We start from the raw sequence: 22,445 nt of genomic DNA, 5'->3' as shown, positions 1-22,445 counted from the left end.
CAACAGACCACAGGCGTGTATCGTTCTTTTTGCGACAAGACTCCGCCTCCCGGGTCTCCTAAGTGTGAAGGTATGGCACGGGGAGAGGGCACCGAATACCTATATTAACACTTAGAATTTTTGCGTCTGCCTCGGGAAATGCATATTCTTTGAAATGCCAAAATTGAATAGATTGTTATGGTTTTCTTATTGAAAATCGGATGTAACATCTTAAAAGAGCTGTATCTCGAAAACTACACCAGCGAATGTTTTCATTTTTTGCTCTGAGGTGCGTTATGGTGTAAGGAATTGATAGACACCAAAATCTCGGATTGCATTTTTTTCATAATAACGGTATTTTGAGCACCGTGGCTGTATCTCAGCAACCAGAGGTCCATTCTTCAATATCTTTTAGACAATTTTATAGCAAATATTCTCAACTATTCATAAAAAAAAACATTCAAAATTGCTGCCCATAATTGAAAATTCGGCTATTATGCCAAATCAAGTATTCCGAGAAAAACGCGTTTTAGTGGTTGTCACGAATTCTCCGTCAAGGCAATTTCCCATAAGAGTGGCATATTAGCCGTTTGGTTTTTTGCATCGGCAGCCAAGTCTAAACACTATTTCAGTAAAATTCATGTTTCAGAAGATGCGTTGGAACATCCTCTACCACGTGGTACTAATATCTCGTTTTTGACAAAAGTGGATATTAGCCGTTTTTTCAATGGTGGGCAGATTGGTCACTCATGGTCACTATTTTCAAAAATCGAAAAACAGCAAATATTTTACTGAAATCGAACTTTATATCTTGAAAACAAGGCAATTTATCAAAAAAAAAAAAAAAAAAAAACTTTGAAGTAGTTTTCGATTGCAAATTCAAATTTAATTAAATTTACATGACTTCAAAAGTTACAAATTTTTGAATATTTACGTATCATTTTTGTACAGACAGCTGCCAAAATTGTATGGAGACTTGTATTAGTGAATCAATAATACAAAATGGCTGTCATAGGGAAGGCCCTCACAAAGTTTGAGCTAAATCGAAAAATATAAAAAAATAAAAATGGTCGAAATCGGTAGATTTCGTAGAGAATTGCTCTTTGGCTGATTCTCGAAGTTATTTGTTTACCTTTTTTCGGCACCCTCAGCAAAGTTAAAACCATAAAAAATTGCTGTCGGATCGGGAGAGGTCTGGAAAAAGATACGGCAGCAATTTGTATTGATTTGACGTTTGCTGAGGGTTCAGAAAAGTTTCGTTATGTTACTGGTTGCAAAAGATTGCGATGACGAGTGAGTACCATGTCTGAAAAATAATAGAAGGGGGAAGGACTTACGGATTGGTGGACGAAAAGATGAACATGCAAGAATACGGCAGCATCGGTTTCGGCCCCTCGGCCTGTTCCTCCTCCTCCGCTTCCTTTTTTTCTTCCTCCTTCTTGGCTTCCTTTTCCTTCTCCGCCTCGATCTCCTCCGCAGTCGGAGTGCCTTCTTTGGCTTTTTGCAGTGCCTCCATCTCCTTCTCCAGTTCCATCTGCTGTTTTTCCTTGTCTCGTTCCTGCTGCTGCTCTTCTGCTGCGGTTAGTTCTTGTGCGTTCGCCAAATTATCGACAGCGATAGCCAAGAATACGTTCAGCAGGGTGTAGTTACCGAACAGTGTAAGGATGATAAAGTAGAGCGAGTAGATCATCCCGCTATCGTGTCCACCCTGTGAGTTGATGCCGAGGTACATGACCTCGTTCCAATCTTCACCGGTCAGGATCTGGAACACGGTGAGCAGTGCGATGGTGAACGTGTTAAAGTTCGTCGGCGGTGTGCCCTCGGGCAGGATGAACTGTCCCCCGAACAGCTGCATTCCGAGCAGCGCGAAGATCAGTATGAACAGAAAGAGCAAAAACAGCAACGAGATAATGGATCGCATCGAACTGAGCAAAGAGATGACCAAGTTACGTAGCGAGGACCAATACTTGGTGACCTTGAAGATGCGCAGCAACCGGAGGGCTCGCAACACGGAAATACCGAAGGAACCCTCTTTGTAGGCAGACCAAACCACCTCGAAGATTGAACCAGCGATAACAATGCAATCGAACCGGTTGAAGGCCGACTCGAAATAGATGCGTGGTCCGAGCGCATACATCTTGATTAACATCTCGCACATGAATAAGCCTAGGAACACAAATTCGGCGTAGTCTAGAACAAGAACAAGAACGGGGTCGGTTAGAACTACAGCACTACGGAGTTACAGGGAGGTGGGTGGTGGGGTTGGAGGTTAGGTGTGGTAGTACAGCATTCACAGCGCAATGTGACGGATGGTGAGCGCGCGCAAAAATAGACACAGGAAGCAGCAGCAGAGTTCCCTGCGCAGAGATTCCCGTTACCTTCAGGAAGGAGAGAAAGATAGACAGAGCTTCTGAGGCTAAAAGAACACAAAACATTTATTTATTCCGGGGGTGTAACTAAAGAGAACGAAAGTAAACGTTAGCTACTGCTAGAGAGAGAGAGATATGGAGAAATCGTCTACTTGGGAACTTGGACCAGTAATTGTTCTGCAAACTAAAGAGAAACATCGCTAACGTAACATCTACGGGTCTACGGGGTTGAGGTGGACCATCACCAACACCGACAGGAAGCATCCCTCGGTTGTTCGTGCTCTGTGAGACGGCGAAAACTCTTCCGGTGACGGCACTCTCCGCAAAATGTCCTCACCGTTAGCACGATAGCAAGCGTTAGCAAGTTTTGGCTCTCACAAAGCGGGACATAAGCAAGCACCGGGCATCCGGACACTTCGTGTCGATGAGGAACCGCAAGTCGGTCACCTTCCCGTCGATGGCTATAGTTATGTTGGTGTGCAAAACAAACAATTCACTACTAGGCAATGAGGAAATATACGCAAGAGGTGGTGAAATATACACGGTGGTGTTAGCTCACACATGATGACAATCCACTGAGAGACCATGAAGGTGAAGCCATCCGCGCGGCTGGCTGGCCGGCTGGCCGGTACTTACATAAAAATAGCGACAACCAGTTCGGTTGCCCGTAGTGTTCGACGGCCACGCAGATGGTGTTCAGAAACACCAGCACGATCACGAACCAGTAGAACCACTGCGTCTTGACGGTGTGCCGGATGCCGTACCGGAAACGCTTCTCCGCCCGCCAGAAGCCCGACTTGGCGGGCTTTTTCTCTTTCTTCAGGATGCCCTCGTCGCCGGACTCGGTGGTCGCTTCTTCGTCGTCCGTCTCGGAAGACTTGGATTTGCCGAGGGTTTTCAGCTTTTTCCGCTTGGCGGCCGCCTTCTTGCGGGCTTCCATTATGTACATGCGCTCCTCTTCCGTGGTTCGGTCCTCCGCCAGGATGATCTCCTCGGCCTTGCAGATCCACTCGACGAACCCGTTCAGCTCCTTCTCGAGCTGCTGCTGGCGGCGCAACTTCAGGAACTCCTGCCGGTTCTCCACCTTTTCTCGCTCTCGGGCAAACTCACTGGAAGATTGAGAACATCGTTAATCGTGAAGAGCATAGGCCGTCTACAGGGATACCTACCCGCTGAGCACACCGAGAACTAAGTTGAGCATGAAAAACGAACCAATAATAATCAAAGGCACAAAATATACCCAGTTGAAGGTTGAGCCTAAAGCATCATTGGTCTGAAACAGAATAACAGAAACATTAGATATTGAACTCCACTCCAACCAGAAGCGCTTACCCAATACATGGTGGACGTCCAGCCCTCCATCGTGATGCACTGGAACACGGTCAGCATCGCGAAGCCGATGTTGTCAAAGTTCGTGATGCCAAAGTTCGGGCCCTCCCACTGCTCGATGCAGGCGCTCTCGTTGTGGTTGCACAGGTGCACCCCCGCCGGCAGCTCGACGTTCATCGTGTCGTCGTCGTCATAACAGGGCGTCGGCATGTCGCCCTCCTCAACAATTTCAACTGGGGCGCGCGGGATAATTTAAAAATCAACGGATAATGGTCTGTTCAAGGAACCCAATTCTTTTGACAATATTGGCAGTACCTCTAACTTTGAATGTAACACATGACGACTCATAAATATTCGCGAGACTGTTTGGTATTTCCACTAAATGTTGGATTGTTTTGAGGCTCTTTAAATCTTTAAATCTTTAAATCTTTAAATCTTTAAATCTTTAAATCTTTAAATCTTTAAATCTTTAAATCTTTAAATCTTTAAATCTTTAAATCTTTAAATCTTTAAATCTTTAAATCTTTAAATCTTTAAATCTTTAAATCTTTAAATCTTTAAATCTTTAAATCTTTAAATCTTTAAATCTTTAAATCTTTAAATCTTTAAATCTTTAAATCTTTAAATCTTTAAATCTTTAAATCTTTAAATCTTTAAATCTTTAAATCTTTAAATCTTTAAATCTATAAATCTTTAAATCTTTAAATCTTTAAATCTTTAAATCTTTAAATCTTTAAATCTTTAAATCTTTAAATCTTTAAATCTTTAAATCTTTAAATCTTTAAATCTTTAAATCTTTAAATCTTTAAATCTTTAAATCTTTAAATCTTTAAATCTTTAAATCTTTAAATCTTTAAATCTTTAAATCTTTAAATCTTTAAATCTTTAAATCTTTAAATCTTTAAATCTTTAAATCTTTAAATCTTTAAATCTTTAAATCTTTAAATCTTTAAATCTTTAAATCTTTAAATCTTTAAATCTTTAAATCTTTAAATCTTTAAATCTTTAAATCTTTAAATCTTTAAATCTTTAAATCTTTAAATCTTTAAATCTTTAAATCTTTAAATCTTTAAATCTTTAAATCTTTAAATCTTTAAATCTTTAAATCTTTAAATCTTTAAATCTTTAAATCTTTAAATCTTTAAATCTTTAAATCTTTAAATCTTTAAATCTTTAAATCTTTAAATCTTTAAATCTTTAAATCTTTAAATCTTTAAATCTTTAAATCTTTAAATCTTTAAATCTTTAAATCTTTAAATCTTTAAATCTTTAAATCTTTAAATCTTTAAATCTTTAAATCTTTAAATCTTTAAATCTTTAAATCTTTAAATCTTTTAATCATTAAATCTTTAAATCTTTAAATCTTTAAATCTTTAAATCTTTAAATCTTTAAATCTTTAAATCTTTAAATCTTTAAATCTTTAAATCTTTAAATCTTTAAATCTTTAAATCTTTAAATCTTTAAATCTTTAAATCTTTAAATCTTTAAATCTTTAAATCTTTAAATCTTTAAATCTTTAAATCTTTAAATCTTTAAATCTTTAAATCTTTAAATCTTTAAATCTTTAAATCTTTAAATCTTTAAATCTTTAAATCTTTAAATCTTTAAATCTTTAAATCTTTAAATCTTTAAATCTTTAAATCTTTAAATCTTTAAATCTTTAAATCTTTAAATCTTTAAATCTTTAAATCTTTAAATCTTTAAATCTTTAAATCTTTAAATCTTTAAATCTTTAAATCTTTAAATCTTTAAATCTTTAAATCTTTAAATCTTTAAATCTTTAAATCTTTAAATCTTTAAATCTTTAAATCTTTAAATCTTTAAATCTTTAAATCTTTAAATCTTTAAATCTTTAAATCTTTAAATCTTTAAATCTTTAAATCTTTAAATCTTTAAATCTTTAAATCTTTAAATCTTTAAATCTTTAAATCTTTAAATCTTTAAATCTTTAAATCTTTAAATCTTTAAATCTTTAAATCTTTAAATCTTTAAATCTTTAAATCTTTAAATCTTTAAATCTTTAAATCTTTAAATCTTTAAATCTTTAAATCTTTAAATCTTTAAATCTTTAAATCTTTAAATCTTTAAATCTTTAAATCTTTAAATCTTTAAATCTTTAAATCTTTAAATCTTTAAATCTTTAAATCTTTAAATCTTTAAATCTTTAAATCTTTAAATCTTTAAATCTTTAAATCTTTAAATCTTTAAATCTTTAAATCTTTAAATCTTTAAATCTTTAAATCTTTAAATCTTTAAATCTTTAAATCTTTAAATCTTTAAATCTTTAAATCTTTAAATCTTTAAATCTTTAAATCTTTAAATCTTTAAATCTTTAAATCTTTAAATCTTTAAATCTTTAAATCTTTAAATCTTTAAATCTTTAAATCTTTAAATCTTTAAATCTTTAAATCTTTAAATCTTTAAATCTTTAAATCTTTAAATCTTTAAATCTTTAAATCTTTAAATCTTTAAATCTTTAAATCTTTAAATCTTTAAATCTTTAAATCTTTAAATCTTTAAATCTTTAAATCTTTAAATCTTTAAATCTTTAAATCTTCAAATCTTTAAATCTTTAAATCTTTAAATCTTTAAATCTTTAAATCTTTAAATCTTTAAATCTTTAAATCTTTAAATCTTTAAATCTTTAAATCTTTAAATCTTTAAATCTTTAAATCTTTAAATCTTTAAATCTTTAAATCTTTAAATCTTTAAATCTTTAAATCTTTAAATCTTTAAATCTTTAAATCTTTAAATCTTTAAATCTTTAAATCTTTAAATCTTTAAATCTTTAAATCTTTAAATCTTTAAATCTTTAATTCTTTAAATCTTTAAATCTTTGAATCTTCAAATTTATTGATTGGACTCTTAATTTCACTTTTTTTACTTCCCTCTGGAATTTTTTGTTGCAATAATTCTTACTGGAATCTTATTAAAAATTCCAATACAATTTGTTTCAAATCACTCTAATTTGACTTTTGAAAACAAAAAAAAATCTATTGATTCCGCTTAAAAGATAATTTTCAATTATCTTTTAAGCGGAGATTTCCATGATTAAACTGAGTAAGAGACGATTTGCATTACTGTGGCAAGCTTCAAAAGTCATATTTTCATTTATAAGTAATAATAAAATTCGTGTGTTTGAACTCAGAATGCTCAAAACACCAAACAAAAATCAAGGTATTTGTAAGACGTTTTTTGAAAAAAATTAGATTGATAAGAATTGATATTTGCACACAAAAATTTTGCTATGATCTATTTATTTTTGTAAAAAATATATTTTAATACGGTTTTATGATTCTAATTTCTGAATGAATCCCACATATTTTTACATATTAAAACTTAATTTTTAAACTGTTCTGCGGTTTGCAATCTTCTACAAAGTTGTTTCTTGTCTTGTTTTGCACATTTTGATGAGTAAATGACTCATTAAACTCATAATTTAACAAGTTTCCTGAACTTTTATTAAAAAGTTTACAATAAATGGTGAAGAATTCAAAATATAAAACAAAAAACGTAAAATATAGATATATCAGAAATTTCTCGATGAAACATTTCGCTCTAAGACGCATAGGAAAGCTGAGAAAAGTTCCTATCAGACACATTTGAATGTGGCGATGACTATTTTTTCTCCTTAAGATTGCCCAGAAAACACGCAGCGTTTAACAATACATTTCAATTAATCTTTTTGAAATATTACCATCAGAGTTGCATTGTTTTAATTTGATTTTGGTTAACCACGGTAAATCATCTGAAATATTTTGAACTGTCAAAAAACCACCAAAGCATTCACCACATTGATCACATAAAAAACTATGGTAGAAAAGTAGCCACCGCGATCCATCGCGATCAATTTTTGACAGTTCGACGCCAACGAATTAATTCAAGAAAAATTTTCGCGATTAACCAAAACCAAATTAACAATGCAAGTTGTAGCTTTCTAAAATCTTTCCATATGAAAATAAAATTTAAATAAAATGACGATATGAAAATTTCACCTTTTAATTTTGTAAAAAAAACATGTCTTCTAATGACAAATTTAATAAATAAAAGGTTTCAAATTTTAAAAAATAATATGTAATTATTAACTGTAGCGTATTTTTTGCCTTCCTCACCTTACTGAGGAAAGGCTATAAAATCACTCGAAAAATAAACTTCTTAATTTGACCTCGTAGACCCACCTTCACGTATACCTATCGACTCAGAATCAAATTCTGAGCAAATGTCTGTGTGTGTGTGTGTGTGTGTGTGTGTGTGTGTGTGTGTGTGTGTGTGTGTGTGTGTGTGTGTGTGTGTGTGTGTGTGTGTGTGTGTGTGTGTGTGTGTGTGTGTGTGTGTGTGTAGGGATGTGGGTCTGTGCACCAAAAAATATGCACTCGATTATCTCAGCACTGGCTTAACCGATTTGGACCGTTTTGGTCTCATTCGATTCGTCTTGGGGTCCCATAAGTCCCTATTGAAAATTATGAAGTTTAGTTAAGTACTTCAAAAGTTATGCTAAAAAAACGATTTTGGCGTATGTCCGGAAGATTGTAAAAAGGGTGGTTTTTGTAAGAAACCCTGTCATGTTATACATTTTCAGAAAGGTATTAAAAAGACCTTTCCAATGAGCCCAAAACATCAAGGATCTGACAATCCTATCAAAAGTTATTGACACTTAAGTGTTATTTATACACTTTTTGGAGGCCGGATCTCAGATATTTTAGTAAAAATGATGTCCGGGTCTATCATGCGACCCATCGTTAGTTAGATAATCAAAAGACCTTTCAAATGAGCCTAAAACATCAAGGATCTGACAATCCTATCAAAAGTTATTGGCACTTAAGTGTTATTTATTCACTTTTTGGAGGTTTGATTTCAGATATTGTGATAAAAATATTGTCTGAATCTTCCATGCGAACTATCGTTGGATAGGTTTTTTTTTATCAGACCTTGCCGATGAGCCATAAATATTGATGGTCTGCGAACCATATCAAAAGAAATGAGTAATAAAGTTGATTTGTTAAACATGTTAAGGGGGAATGTTGCTATTTTTACTGAATGTATTGACTTTATGAATATGAGGATGGCACCAACCACCTAAAGGTGGATTAAGTAACGTTTTTTTCTACGTAATCAATGAATACTCGCTGTACATTTTTAGTTTCACACTCCTGAGTTGCATTGTTAATTTAATTTTGGTTAACCGCGGCAAATCTTCTTGAAATGTTTCGAACTGTCAAAAATCCACCAAAGTATTCACCACATTGATCACACAAAAAACTGTGGTAGAAAAGTATCCACCGCGATCAATTTTTGACAGTTCGACGCCAACGAATTAATTCAAGACATTTTTTCGCGGTTAACCAAAACCAAATTAACAATGCAACTCTGGAGTCCAAACAATCGCCATGATTTTTTAGTCACATTCAATGTCAGAGGTCTTTAATTTGGGTACATTTTATACGGCTGGGACTCATACTTACAGGCATCTTCTAAGCTATAACAACTTTTGTGCAAAGCACCCGAGTAAAATTCTAATCCTATAATTGCGAATATAACGATTGCAAACAAGACCAACAGTCCGATCTGTAGCAGCGGAGCCATGGCTTTGATGATGGACTTCAGCACAACTTGTAGACCTTGGAGGGAGGTGGGAGGTAAGACAAATAAGACGATTAGCAGGGGTCACTGCGGTAAGGGAAAGCCGTGCGGAACTGAAAAAATAAACATCTAATTAAAAACCAGTAAATATGGGTCAGCTAAGAGAACTCAACTGCGCAGCAAAAACTCAAGTACCTTATAGTACAGGTGCATTTCTAGTGAGTATACATTTTGTAACTAAAATTGCAACAAAATCAACAACTACAGCTACGGGTAGCTATCGAAAACGGGATGAGATGAACGCAAAACTAGTGTGCTAGTGAAATAGTATACAAACTTTGAGATGATGAATAACCCAAGAAGATTAAGAAAAAATCAGAACGCAAAAACAAGGCTGTGGAGTCGGAGTCGGTTGAGATTGTACTCTTTGATGACAAGTTAAAAGTCAGTGTCAGAGTGAGTGTCTACAAGTCTCGATACGTCGGCGGTGAAGTCCAAAAAATATCCAACTCCACAGCCCTGCTCAAAAAACTTGGCAGGGGGGCCGAGAGCTGGAACTCGCCCCCCGAGCCACCCAAGACTATTCTACTCACTAGGAACTCCAGAAACTAATTTCAACGGTCGTAACACACGAATCGACCTTAACGTTCTCAGATCTACATCGAGCGGAAGAGGGAGCAACGTGACGAGCCTATAAAAGACGCGCGAAAACGGAACGGGTGTCAGAATTGGGTTTCGGTAGAGTGTAGAAGGTTAAATCGGTTGGTAAAGTTACTCCTGAAGCCTGGAGATCGTCCTCGCACTAGGCCTAACGCGAGGTCTGCTAGATTGGTATTGGTATTTGCCTACGTTTGCTTCTGGTTTAACTGACTACGGCGCGGAGGAAGCGTTTAACTGGTCCCTTTATATACACTTACGCTATGTTTATATAGTTTTTTTTTATTGACTAACACACACAGATACACACGCAAATTAAAACGGGCGTAAGAAGCGAACTTAGTTTGTTTCGAAAAGTTTGAAATAATAAATATTTTAAGAGAAAACAACGTTGACATAACCTAGCGAAGAATTAAACCCACAAGTTGGTCAAATGATAATGAAATTGCCAAGGTTTGAAATGTTGATACAACCTTGGTTTGAGTTATGGAACGAATCAGTGAGCTCCCGAAAACTCAAACAAATTTGCATTCGGAGGCTTAAAAAAAGAAGGCGGAAGAAATCTGAACATTCGAATATGGATCCAGAAATTATACTTGAATTAATGTGTAGAAAAATAAAGTTTCATAGAAAAAGACAAAAATGTAATCTCGCTGATGTAATTTTACTCAGATTCTGATGATATATTTTCATCTTTTTCGATATGATTTACCTTTTTACCCAATTGTTTTAAAATGTTTTGAATGACACATTAAAATACGTAAATTAACACATTTTAGAGGTAATTAAAAATAAAAACTATCACAAAATCCTTTGACATTCCCTTATTTCTATGTTATTTTTAAAATGCGTTACCCGGGCAGACGTCAATAACAAAATTCATGCCATTTCAATAACAAATACTGTTGAAATAACAGAAAGTGTTATGGAATCTTCTTGAAAAATCCATTTTTGCATAAGGATTTAATAACAGTTTATGTTATCATAACAAAATTTGTTATTGGTTTGATATTGGTTGAAAGCCAAAACAACTTGGGAATAACATTTTTTGTTATGGAAGAATAACTCCAACTGTTATTAGGATAATCGGATTAGTTGTTAAAATAACAAAAAATTATAAAAAAGATTTGTTCGAAAAATAACTAAAATGTTATTAATCTGTTATTACAATAACAACCCAATAACAAAAAAATCATATCGACGAATAACAAATCTTGTTATAAATAACATAAAATGTTATTGGCCTAGTATTTTTAAATATCAAAAAATGTTATTCCCAAGTTATCTCCGTCTGCTCGGGTAGTAAAATTTCTTTTCGTGTTTTGTGAATGCGTAAGTAAAATTTATTTTTTTCAAATAATAACTTCTACTTTTTACATCACCGTAATTCATTTCAATATCAAATAGCTGAATGATGGTTCATGGATATTTTCTCTTGAACCGAAAATTTCATTATTTTGGCCACTCGCGATTCCCGCAATAAATCTTCGGAATTGCTGGGTATTTTCATATAAATTCTTGTAAAAATATGTTATATTCAACCATCAATTTTTCAACCTAACAAAATTGTTTTTTACTATCCAAGCTTTTCTGTTTACAATCAGGGGTAGTAATTTCAAATTGTTCAAAGATCTTTTTTTAATTAAATAATATATTAAATAAAGTCTTCAAACACACCTTTTGTCTTTTTGAAGATGATGAAATTAAAAGAAAATATAAATTGATGTAAATTTACATCGATTAATACGTGAACCATTTTTCAACCTTCCAAATTTTTTTTTTTGCTGTACAAATTTGTCTGTTTTCAATCTTGGGTAGACATTTCAAATTGTTCAAAAAATGTTTTTTAAACTCAATAATATTTTTAAAATAATCCTCAAACACATCTTTTGCCTTTTCGAAGTTGAATTTATATCAAGAAAAAATTGTTCATAGCAATAGGCTAGAACAAATTAAATTTTTATTTGTTTCTTGGTTCTGATCAAGGTCTGTACAGAGGGGCCAGAAAAAAAGCTTTTTTTTATCGATATTAATCAAGCCTGATTTGCAAAAGCAACCGAGCCACGTAGCCTAGTGGTACCGCTCCCGCCTAGTAAGCGGTAGATCGGGGTTCAAATCCCGGCTCGGACCATCACAACTGGTGATCGTTTCTTTTCATGATTCGATTGCTTAGTAAAAGGAAAGGTAGTGTATCGTCACAAACTGGACCTTATAACGACACCTTAGGGAGGCGACCTATGGAATGTTAACATTAACCTTAACATGTTAACATTAAGTTGAGAATGAAATTGCCACTGAATCCGCTTTGTAAATGCCGGCCCCGATACTCTTCAAGGGTGTTCTCTTCAGGAACTGGGAAAGATTTACTTTTACTGATTTGCAAAAAGTATTAAAAAATGATTAATACATTATGACAGTTATATTACTGTCACAAATTTGCAAAATATCAATTAATTCAGGAAAATATGCTATTTCCTGAAATCAAACGGTTTTTTTTTTCCAAATTGTGCAACCGAAATTCAAAACATACAACAAGATTTTATTAAGTTAAAATTTCATAAATTATTATTATACAAAGTATTCGAAATAGTTAACAATCGATATAACAAGTATTTTTATATTGAAAATTTAAAAAAAAATGAGTGCTCATTTCTTTTGCTCCATGTTTTTTGGGGAATTTTATAGGAAGAAGACCAAAAATGAAATTTATTTTCTGTTGGCCAAAGAAACTTCTAACAGAAAATCAAATTCTAAAAACTTAATTTACGATTTGATTACGCGTTTCCTGTTATTCCTGTAAAATGAAAAATGAAACTCTCAATTTTTAGTGTAATTAAAATCTCGAGAAATGTTACACTATAATGAAACAAGTTCAATCATATAGTGATCAAAATTTTGGCAGTCACATTATAATGTGGTCATTTTTTTACATTTCAGTTTAAAATAAACAGTTTTCGAAGGGGAATCCAATTAACCAATGACTGGTGCAAAATATTATAAACAAAGATATTCGATAAAAGATATTTCGAAAAGTGTTGTGTTCAGCTCGCCCGAATAAAAATCTGTGCACCTTGGGGACAGAATGGACAATCCTAATTCCTTCTGGAATTTGTTCATTGGACCATCCCCTACACACCTGTCTTTATTCCGAGTGAATCCATGTTGTCCCCAGACCTGTAGGAACGATTGAATGAAAAGCATAAAAATCCCATAGTAATTTCCATGTAAACTTTGAACCGCTGGGGACAGGCCAATTCTCAACCAAATGGGCTGATATTTTGCATGAGAGTCCCTATGGGTATCCTCTACTAGGGGAACCTCGGTTTGCCTGATTCTGAGAACTTTTTTGTTGGGATGAAACACCCTATTAAATATGTTATGGCTGAAAATTGTTATTTTCAGAAGTTACGCGTGTTTCACACAATAATGGAGACTGTTTTCTGTAGCATAAACACTTTGTTAAACCGTTTATCTTATTATTAAATGTAATAAAATGTTGATCTTGAGAAATCATTTTTTATAATTTAAGATAGACTCAATGATTGAAAACCAATCACGGATATCAATTGATGAGTGACAACATTTTGGATGAAGTCGAGTGTACACAACTTCACATGAACAACAAATCGATAGAAGAAATCGCGAAATTTATCAAACTACAGGGTTTGAGGACATCGTACATAGATCTCATATCACGTTTCGGCCGGTTACGCGTGATCGAATGTGATGCACCAAATTCGGTTTGATCTATGTGATGTTGGAATAATATACAATTTTGATACATCTACTGGTTAAGAAACTATTTTAACTCTAGTCAAAATTTGGTGTTTTTTTTTCGTTCTAGTGGCGTGCCTTGAACGTTTCAACTGGTGCTTTCAAAATGATTTGATTATTCTCAAAATGTTTTTTTGTTATGTTCAAAAATGACGTCATTCCATATTATACTTTTTTGTGGGTGGGTACTTTCAACTGTTAAAACAAAAATGAACGAACTTAGTGAACAAAATATACCTCGTTTTTTGTGTTGGTTCAACTGCAAACTGAAAAATAATTGAAAATAAAAAAACCATGCACTGCATCCTATCGCAACTGTTCCGGCTAGCCCGACTGTACGGAAATCCACTTCAACTTCAGCTTGCCTACGGATTATAATGGTTTCTAGCTTTGCCTAAAAATTACACACACTCGATTCATATATATAGTTTTTAGTTTGGTTAAAGAAAGTCATCAGCTATCATATACACGAAAACATATTTATATAGGTAGGTTTGGCATTTGCAAGGTTAGAGAAAACAAAAACCCGCGGCCCCGGTAGCTCTTACCCCGTGAACACCACGAAAAAGTCCATCATGTTCCAGATGTTGCGCAGGTACGAGTCGGTGTGCAGCACCAGCCCGAGGGCCACGATCTTGAGGGCGGCCTCGATCGTGAAGATGCACAGGAAGTAGCTTTCGGTCAGTTCGAGCTTCTGCGCCAGCACCGTCTTGTCCCCGTGGGGCAGATGCTCCTCCAGGGCCAGCACGACGCAGTTGGCGATGATTGTCAGCAGCACGGCGTACTCGAACGGGGGCCATTCGATGATGAACTTGGTTAGTCTAAAAGCAAAATAAGGATATTTTTAGTTCAGAGCCAAAATTCAAAACCCCAATTAAAAAGAACCTCCTGATGAAGTTATCCTCGGCGAAGATGAACAGCGACGAGGGCCCGGGCGGGGGTGGCCCCGTCCGGTGCCTCGGGCTGCCCTTTTTGCCCTTTTTGGGGCCCATTTTTGCCCCGTCCGGCGCCTCCTGAGACGCTGCTAGCCTGAAAGGGAAGCAAAAGAAAATGAAACGTTAAAAGATGTTCCATTAGCGGGAAGCGAAAGCAAAAGATATTTTAAAACGGGACATCCTTCATCGAAGATGATGTCCCTTTCGTGAAAAATTAAATGCATTGTCTTCAGCTGTTTTTTTGTCTCTTGTCAAAGCTGATTAAATTGATAATAATTTATAAGCTTTTCAAGTGGCAATTTGTTTGGATTTGAGTTGTTTCATCTGGCAAAGATAAATAAATTTAATAAAATTGGTAAAACTCAAAATGGTACTTGAATAAAACGAAATCGAGCAATTCCAAGTCAAATCAGGAATTTTTGTTCGCGACTCTCTCCAATTTCAATGAAACTTGTTATCCCAGGCTTATATAAGCCATTTTTGTTTACACGGAGCCAGTTACACTCGAAAATGACATTTGAGAAGGGCGTATGTTACTTAAATATTGTTGTATTTCGTAATTTTAAAATTGCTGTGTCTTGAAGCCGTTGATTCGTATCAAAAAAGAAGAAAATTGTACGAGCTTTCTAAAAAAAAATACACTGAAAGAAAAATACATGCCAATTTTAATTTTTTTTTAATTTTTTAGCTTAAAAGTTAAATCTTAAGGTGATGTCTCGAATTTTTTTCGTTTAAAAAACCACTTTTGAATTTAATTTGTTTTATTATTTATGTATTCCTGAAAAAAATATTTCCCGTTTTAAAATTTTACAAATTTTCCCGAATTCCCGAAATTCAAGCGGAAGTATACATTTTCTTTGCTTTTGGCACCAATGTTTTGAAATATACAAAAAACAAATTATAATGAGAAAATCTAATTTGATTTTATTCATTTCAGTCTACTGTAACTATTGAACTGTAAAACATTAAATTTCATGTAAAGGTTAAACTCAAATAATATTTATTTCTAAAATATGCACAACTGGAAAAAGATCTTGCTTATTTGTTGGGCAAAACAAAATAACGCAATTTTGGACTGAAAATATACTATTTTATTTTTGGTAACCTTTTAATCAAGCCTGAATTTTCAAAAAAAAAATTGTTGAGTTAATGATGGGAAAATGAATCTTATGACCATACTAAAATTATAGGCTAGTTTTAGAAATTTTCATTTTTGGGGCATATATGACTCATTAGGGCTGGGTTAAACGAAAATTGTTGTTACATTATTTGAAAGTAAGATAAACGGGAAAAGATCAAAATTGACATTTGTCTAACATGTTTGTTTTTTGTGACCAAATTGGATGCAAATTGAATTGATATAATTTTTTTTCAAAGAGGATTGTTGGTTTAATATTATTCGAGAAATTACAGTTTGAAGATATAAAATTACTAAGCACAGAAGCTATCACAGGAATAAGAGGATTCAAAATTAAAAAAAAGTGTTATTTGAATTGATTTTTAAGGCAATGATTATCTATTTATTCACAAGCTGAAACCAATAAGACTTGTTCTATAATAAGTTTTTCGCCATGAAAAACATAAATTCTGCTTTTTTTTCTTTCTTTTATACTTAATGTGTCAATGTTATTCTTAAACAGATTCTCTCAAACTTGTCACTGAGACTGGAATTGTATGGTTGTGCAGCATGGATTATCACTTTTGAAACAGTTTGATTTAAATAAAAAACTTCTCAACCTTTTTTTTTATTTGATCATTTTTTTATTTGGTACAATTTAAAGTACCTACAGCATATAAAATTAGAACACCAAAAATTTATCTTTAAGTTGTATGATTTTTACAAGTAGACAAGCCATTATACTAAATTTTCGATAAATTTCAAATTTCCCGGGAAAATTTATTGAATATTTCCCCTTTCCCGGGAATTTTGTAACCCCGGGAAATTGAACGCTTAAATCCAGGCGGATACCATCCAATATACTACACTGATAAAATATCATTTATTCAGTTATGAGCAATGTAATTAATAGGATGTAACAAAAATGACTTTTTTGCGGGCATTCAAGGGTTTGTTCCGGTGGGCATACTAAGCCCAAATCCAAAATATGAGCTTGATTGGACGTAACAGGAGCTGGCGCTCCGCCCTTCAATTTTAAATGGGATTTAACCCGTAAAAAAAGATTTTTTCAAAAATGTCACTTTTTGAGGCATTTTGGTCACCAATGCGTTTACCAAAAACATCATTGGCGTGTAGGCCAGATCCTTGCGCATCTTTTGGTATACATAACATTGACATTTGGAGCACCCTGGAGCTCGGTACAGGCCTTCAAAGTTTGGCATTTTTTTGAAAAATCGGTCCCGGCAAAAAAGATATGCGTCGCGCCTCGCAACGCCCTAGACGCCATTTGAAGGCCTGTACCGAGCTCCAAATGCCTCAAAAAGTGACATTTTTGAAAAAAATCTTTTTTTACGGGTTAAATCCCATTTAAAATTGAAGGGCGGAGCGCCAGCTCCTGTTACGTCCAATCAAGCTCATATTTTGGATTTGGGCTTAGTATGCCCACCGGAACAAACCCTTGAATGCCCGCCAAAAAGTCATTTTTGTTACACTCTAGTAATTAAGCTTTTATCTGTGAGCCCATACATCCAATTGAAATGCTGTCAAAGACAAACTTATGGGAAATCGGACAAAGCTTTCATAAAAAATATTCACGAGACTGAAAAATCAAGTCAATCAGATAGAAATGGCTAAACAAATAACAAAACTCCAGTTTTTTCAACATTTATATTTTTAAAATCGCGGTATCCTCATAAAGATTGGGCTAAAAACAATGGTCAATATGTAAAATTGTCTGGAGAATGGATTTCCACTATCATTTTTTGAAAATTTTGACGTATTCGACTTCTGACCACTCTTTATTCAGTAAGCTGTGGTGGCAGAGGCAGTTAAGTCATTGAGTAGGTCTAACAAAAGTCGTAAACAACAAGTTTTGTTTTTTTTTTTGTTTTTACAGATGATCTTGATTTCGAATTCTCTCGAATTGCTAGTGATTTGGCGCGATTTCACGGAAGCTGCGTAATCCGTGAAATTTTCCATTGGCCGTGGAGTTTCGTTTATATCGCGAAATGCCAAGAAATCTGAAATTATTTATTGCCAAATTGCTTCACGTTGTATCAAAACGTTGATTTTTTCTTGTTTATTACAATGCATTAAGAAATGCAAATTATTGATTGAAATTTCCAGCAAAATAAGCTTTGGTTCAAACATGCAAAAAATTATAATAACACAGGTGCAATTATCTACCAAAACTAGAAATGGATTTTATTTGTATTTTTTTGGCTCAAACTTTGTGGAAAGAATTTTCTGATTCTGATTTTGGCAAAATTGTAGGTTTTGATGAGAACTATTCAGAAAAAAGGTAAACAGAAAAAAAATCTTGACGATTTTTAAATCAACTTTTTTATTTACAGAAACTTAGTTTCCTAAAATCCGATTATTTTTAATTTTTGAAAAAAATTGCCGCTCAGTTAAGAATTTTTGATAAAATAGCAATTTTAGAAAAAAATCATGCTTTAAAAATCTTAAATGTCTCTTAGAGAATTCTATACCAAATTTTCTGAACTTTTCAAAAACATATTTTTGGAAATGGGCACTCATGATCACTATTTTAAAAATCGAAACAACTGAAAATATTGCACTGAAATCAAACTTTCGGTGGCAGTATCTTGAGAACGAGGCACTTCATCAAAAAATCTGTCAAGTACTTTTTCATTTGTGAATTCAAATTTAACCTAAAAAAATAAGGTTATAACTTATATGTATACTTTTTTCCAATGATCACTTTTTCCTTTTTTCAAAAGTCATAACTCCGCGGTAAAATATTTGACCACACTTCACACTAAAAAATTTGGAATATTACATTTAATGGAACCGCTCATTTGACGTAATATTTGTTCATGTAAATGAAAATTTGATGTGAAATTAGGTTTGTTTTGACGTAATCAGCCCAAATTTACACTGTCATGCCTTTGCCAAACATTACATTATGCGAAATCTAATAAAGCATTAAGTTTAACCTAATATTACATTAAATTTGATGCACATAATTGGAGCGTGTTCTTACATCAGATAAAACAGAATATCACGCACTTTTTTCATTCCACGTGTGCCGAATGTGTTGTGCAAAAAAGTGACAGCCATATTGAAAATCGTGGAAGTAGCTGTGACTGGAGATTTTCCCCTCAATATTTGCCGGTATTGTGACGGAACTTGCATCAAACGACCAACGGAGGCATTTACAAGCAGTCAGCAAAGGTAAATATACTATATTTCTGTATAAATCGGATCAATTAAACCTCAATTAACTCGGGTTCTCATTACAGGTGGTGCTTTGTTTACTTTCTTTCAGACATCTTCCAGAAAGCCGGTTGACCGGGAACCAAGTTCTGGACGCCGTGGATCTGCAGTTTTTAAAGCGGACTATCCGGTCGAAGAATTTAATGTATCGCAAAGTGAAAGATTCAGTAAAAAGTGACGATATGGTGAAGCTGCTAGGTAGAAGCAGATTCCCATGAACAGCGGATTCCTTTCAGAGGGTGACCAACAATATCTGGTGAATGGACGCAATAAAATACAAAGTGATTTCAAACAAATAAGGAAAAAAAAGCCGGAAAGAATTGTTGTGGTTGTGAATTAACAAAATGCGTATTTAATTATAATGAGGTCAAATAAAACATCGGTTTTGGTCAAGCTAAACATGTGTTTATTCGTCTTATAAGAAACTGTAATTTCCAATAAGATTATCGTCCCACCAAAATTGCGTGAGATGTAATTTTACACGACCTCGATTGGTGGGTTGGATCGTGTAATTTAAAATTTGACGTAATTTTACGTCTCATTTGATGCTCCAGTTATGTGCATCTAATTTAACGGAAAATTACACGATTTTTTCGTAGTGTGTTCTTTATGGCTCAAAAGTTGCGAGTTTTGGTACCGTAAACCGGGGTGACTTTGATATGATTTCAATTTGTTTTTGGAATATTTTCCAACAGGTAAGGTTTTTCTCAAGATTATTATTTTTAAAACATGTTCTGGGGTAGGCCACACAAAGTCCATGCACTGTTTTGGAAAAAAAAGTTGTTTCAATAGTGTTTAGAAAAAGAGTTACGTTAAAAATTCTCAGTTTAAATTCCGGGGGTGACTTTGATAGTCATAGTTTTTCTTGTTGAAATCATATAAATTTAAGATGTTCAAACATTATTTGTACGTTAAATGTACCATCACTAAAGTAGCTGATATAGTTTTTAAGAAAAAAAAAAATTGGAAAATTTTCCAAGGAATCCAAAAATCCATTCCGCTTTCCGATTCAAAATCATGTTCATTGAGAAAATTATGACACTTTGAGAAGCTTAAAATAATGACTTTCATCAACATTTTCTTAACTATGGTAAACTAACTTTTTAAACTTTTCAAAATTTTATGAAAAGTTCTTTTTTATGTACTTTGAACACTTCTCTACCACGGTCAGTATGATTCTAAACCATTCCGTACGAATTTTAATTGTACTCTTTATTTTGCGGAAAAATTGCAAACCTATCAAAGTCACCCCGGCTATCAAAGTCACCCCGTTTTACGGTACCCTAAAACATATAAAAAAAATCTCGAAAATAAAAAAATACGGATTTTGAGAAATTGAGTTTTTGTAAAAAAACAAAGTTAATTCAAAAATCGGAAAGATTTTTTTTTCCGTGTGCCTATTTTTTCTGAATAGTCCTCATTAATACCTACAACTTTGCCCAAATTGATCAGAAAATTCCCTCAAAAATTACAGATTTTCGAATGTTTACGTACCATTTTTGTATGGACAGCTGCCAAAATTGAATGGAGACTTGTATGGGTGAACCAATGACACAAAATGGTTTCTTTGGTCATAGGAAAACCTGCGACAAGTTTGAGCAAAAAAAACCAAAAAAAATTAATGGTAAAATTAAATTAAATTAATTAAATCGTTCGAGTTCGTAGAGAATTAATTACAAAGCAGATTGAGCAATTTTATCTTGGATTTATTTTTAAATACTTCAATGGTAAAATCCATGGTAGCAAACATAATTTTATTTCTCTAATTTTATTTATTCTACCTTCAGTACAATTTTTGAGTGCATTATTTTAATGAGAATTTTGCAAATTAAATTTTCTAAATCTCTGTAAACAGAGAGTCACATTCCTGTTCTAAATTATTCCCAAATTACTCGTTTTGAGATTATTAGTTTATTTCCCTTTTATAACAAAACATAAATGTTTGATAACACATTTTAGCTTTAAAAATCATAACTACTATTGATTACATAAAATCATTATCCTCTCGTTTCCTTGCAGACATCAGTGAAGAAATCACCCATATTTCATCATTAACCAACGACATCTCCGGCAGCGTAATAAAGATGACGCATGGTTTTAGAACGAACAGCCGCGGCGGAAAATTTTTATCCTCGCGAAAATGGCCACATTACTGACATTTTGCACAAGGAAACAGACATAAGAAAAATGGGGCCGTTAATGCTTATCACGAGAGCTATTCGAGGGGAGGAACAGTATGTTATCGAGATTTTTTATGAGCTTGACGAATCGTTGGGACGATCGCTGAGATTATTCCCTTTTTTATGGATTTAGTAATTTCGACCAAAGTGCTTAGAAAAATATGTTCCAGCTTTGAAAATTACAATTTTTGCTATGGCACGATTAATTTTGGCATGATTTCAAAAATAGAAATCAGCTTTTCCTTTGGCTAGTTGGCAAGCCTAATCCTGTGTTTGTTGTTGCCGGGAATGTCCTTGCAATTTATTAAAAAAAAAATTCTACTCAGTGTTCAACTGTGCAATCCTTGTTAACTTTGTTGACATTTTTGCCCCTCCTAAAGGTCTTGTTCTTTTTCTATGGGAACGTTACTTGCATGATTACTTGGTGCAAATCCATGGTTTCAAGTTTATCCTTTTCGACGATTCGAATTATCCTAGAAGAGTATCGTATCCAGCAATTCCTCACAAAATCACAGCGTCAAACTTGAGAGGTGTTAACTCGCTCATCACATTACAACGTCCAACTTCAAGTCAGCTCCAATTGCACCATCAACCGACGGAAGCATCTTGGCCGAAACCACAAAACTATACGACATAAAACAAACGAAATCACGCCGCGACCGAGAAACGCCTTGCTCTTCCGGAGACGCACCAACCGATACTGGGCGGCCATCGTCGTCCTAAATCTCCGAGAAGTGACTCTGGCTTTGGCGTTAACTCCGCCAGAGTTGCTGATGCTGATGTCATTAGGATATTATGAGGACGACGACGACGGCGACGAGCGCGTGCCAGGAAGCACGCAGTCTCTGGGTTCGATTCTGGCGCTGGGATCATTCCCTGTAAGCAGCTGAGCAACGCCACGCTTGAAACGGTTGTTGGTGCGTTAACTCATGCGAGTGCAGATTTTGGCGATGATGTTTGAGGGGGGATGGGAATGTAGAACAAAGACGGTGAGATGATTTGAGGAAGTTTCTTGAATAATCTTACAAGAACATCTCAACTCAACTCAACTCAACTCAACTCAACTCAACTCAACTCAACTCAACTCAACTCAACTCAACTCAACTCAACTCAACTCAACTCAACTCAACTCAACTCAACTCAACTCAACGCTCTAAAATTTTCTTTTTTTCAAAAATAATTATTTTTCCAGAAAAAATCGCTACTCGCTCTCCGTCCATCTGATTTCCGATTCAGCATGCAAGCTTTTTTTTTTCATTCACCACATCGTTCCCATTTAGCGTT

General features: G+C 34.0%; 1 protein-coding gene across 14 annotated transcripts in view; it reads right to left on the bottom strand.

The window, feature by feature from the left end:
* LOC120417333 (voltage-dependent calcium channel type A subunit alpha-1-like) overlaps positions 1 to 22,445 on the bottom strand; it is a 114,575-nt gene that overhangs the window by 44,736 nt on the left and 47,394 nt on the right. For 13 of the 14 annotated variants that reach the window (XR_005605450.2, XM_039579333.2, XM_039579324.2 and 10 more), the window contains exons 2-9: positions 14,575 to 14,718; positions 14,238 to 14,510; positions 9,852 to 9,949; positions 9,141 to 9,296; positions 3,681 to 3,910; positions 3,518 to 3,621; positions 2,985 to 3,457; positions 1,317 to 2,169 (exon numbers count right to left, since the gene is read on the bottom strand). Coding sequence is in view for 13 of the 14 variants with exons in the window: in XM_039579324.2 (XP_039435258.1) it covers positions 1,317 to 2,169; positions 2,985 to 3,457; positions 3,518 to 3,621; positions 3,681 to 3,910; positions 9,141 to 9,296; positions 9,852 to 9,949; positions 14,238 to 14,510; positions 14,575 to 14,718 (2,331 nt within the window). In the remaining variant the exon portion in view is untranslated. Of the gene's footprint in view, positions 1 to 1,316; positions 2,170 to 2,984; positions 3,458 to 3,517; positions 3,622 to 3,680; positions 3,911 to 9,140; positions 9,297 to 9,851; positions 9,950 to 14,237; positions 14,511 to 14,574; positions 14,719 to 22,445 lie in introns of those variants that run through there. The other variant, XM_039579334.2, reaches the window with a different exon arrangement.

Source organism: Culex pipiens, chromosome 3, assembly GCF_016801865.2.
Source record: "Culex pipiens pallens isolate TS chromosome 3, TS_CPP_V2, whole genome shotgun sequence".
Taxonomy (NCBI): domain Eukaryota; kingdom Metazoa; phylum Arthropoda; class Insecta; order Diptera; family Culicidae; genus Culex; species Culex pipiens.
This window is presented reverse-complemented; position numbering and strand designations above follow the sequence as displayed.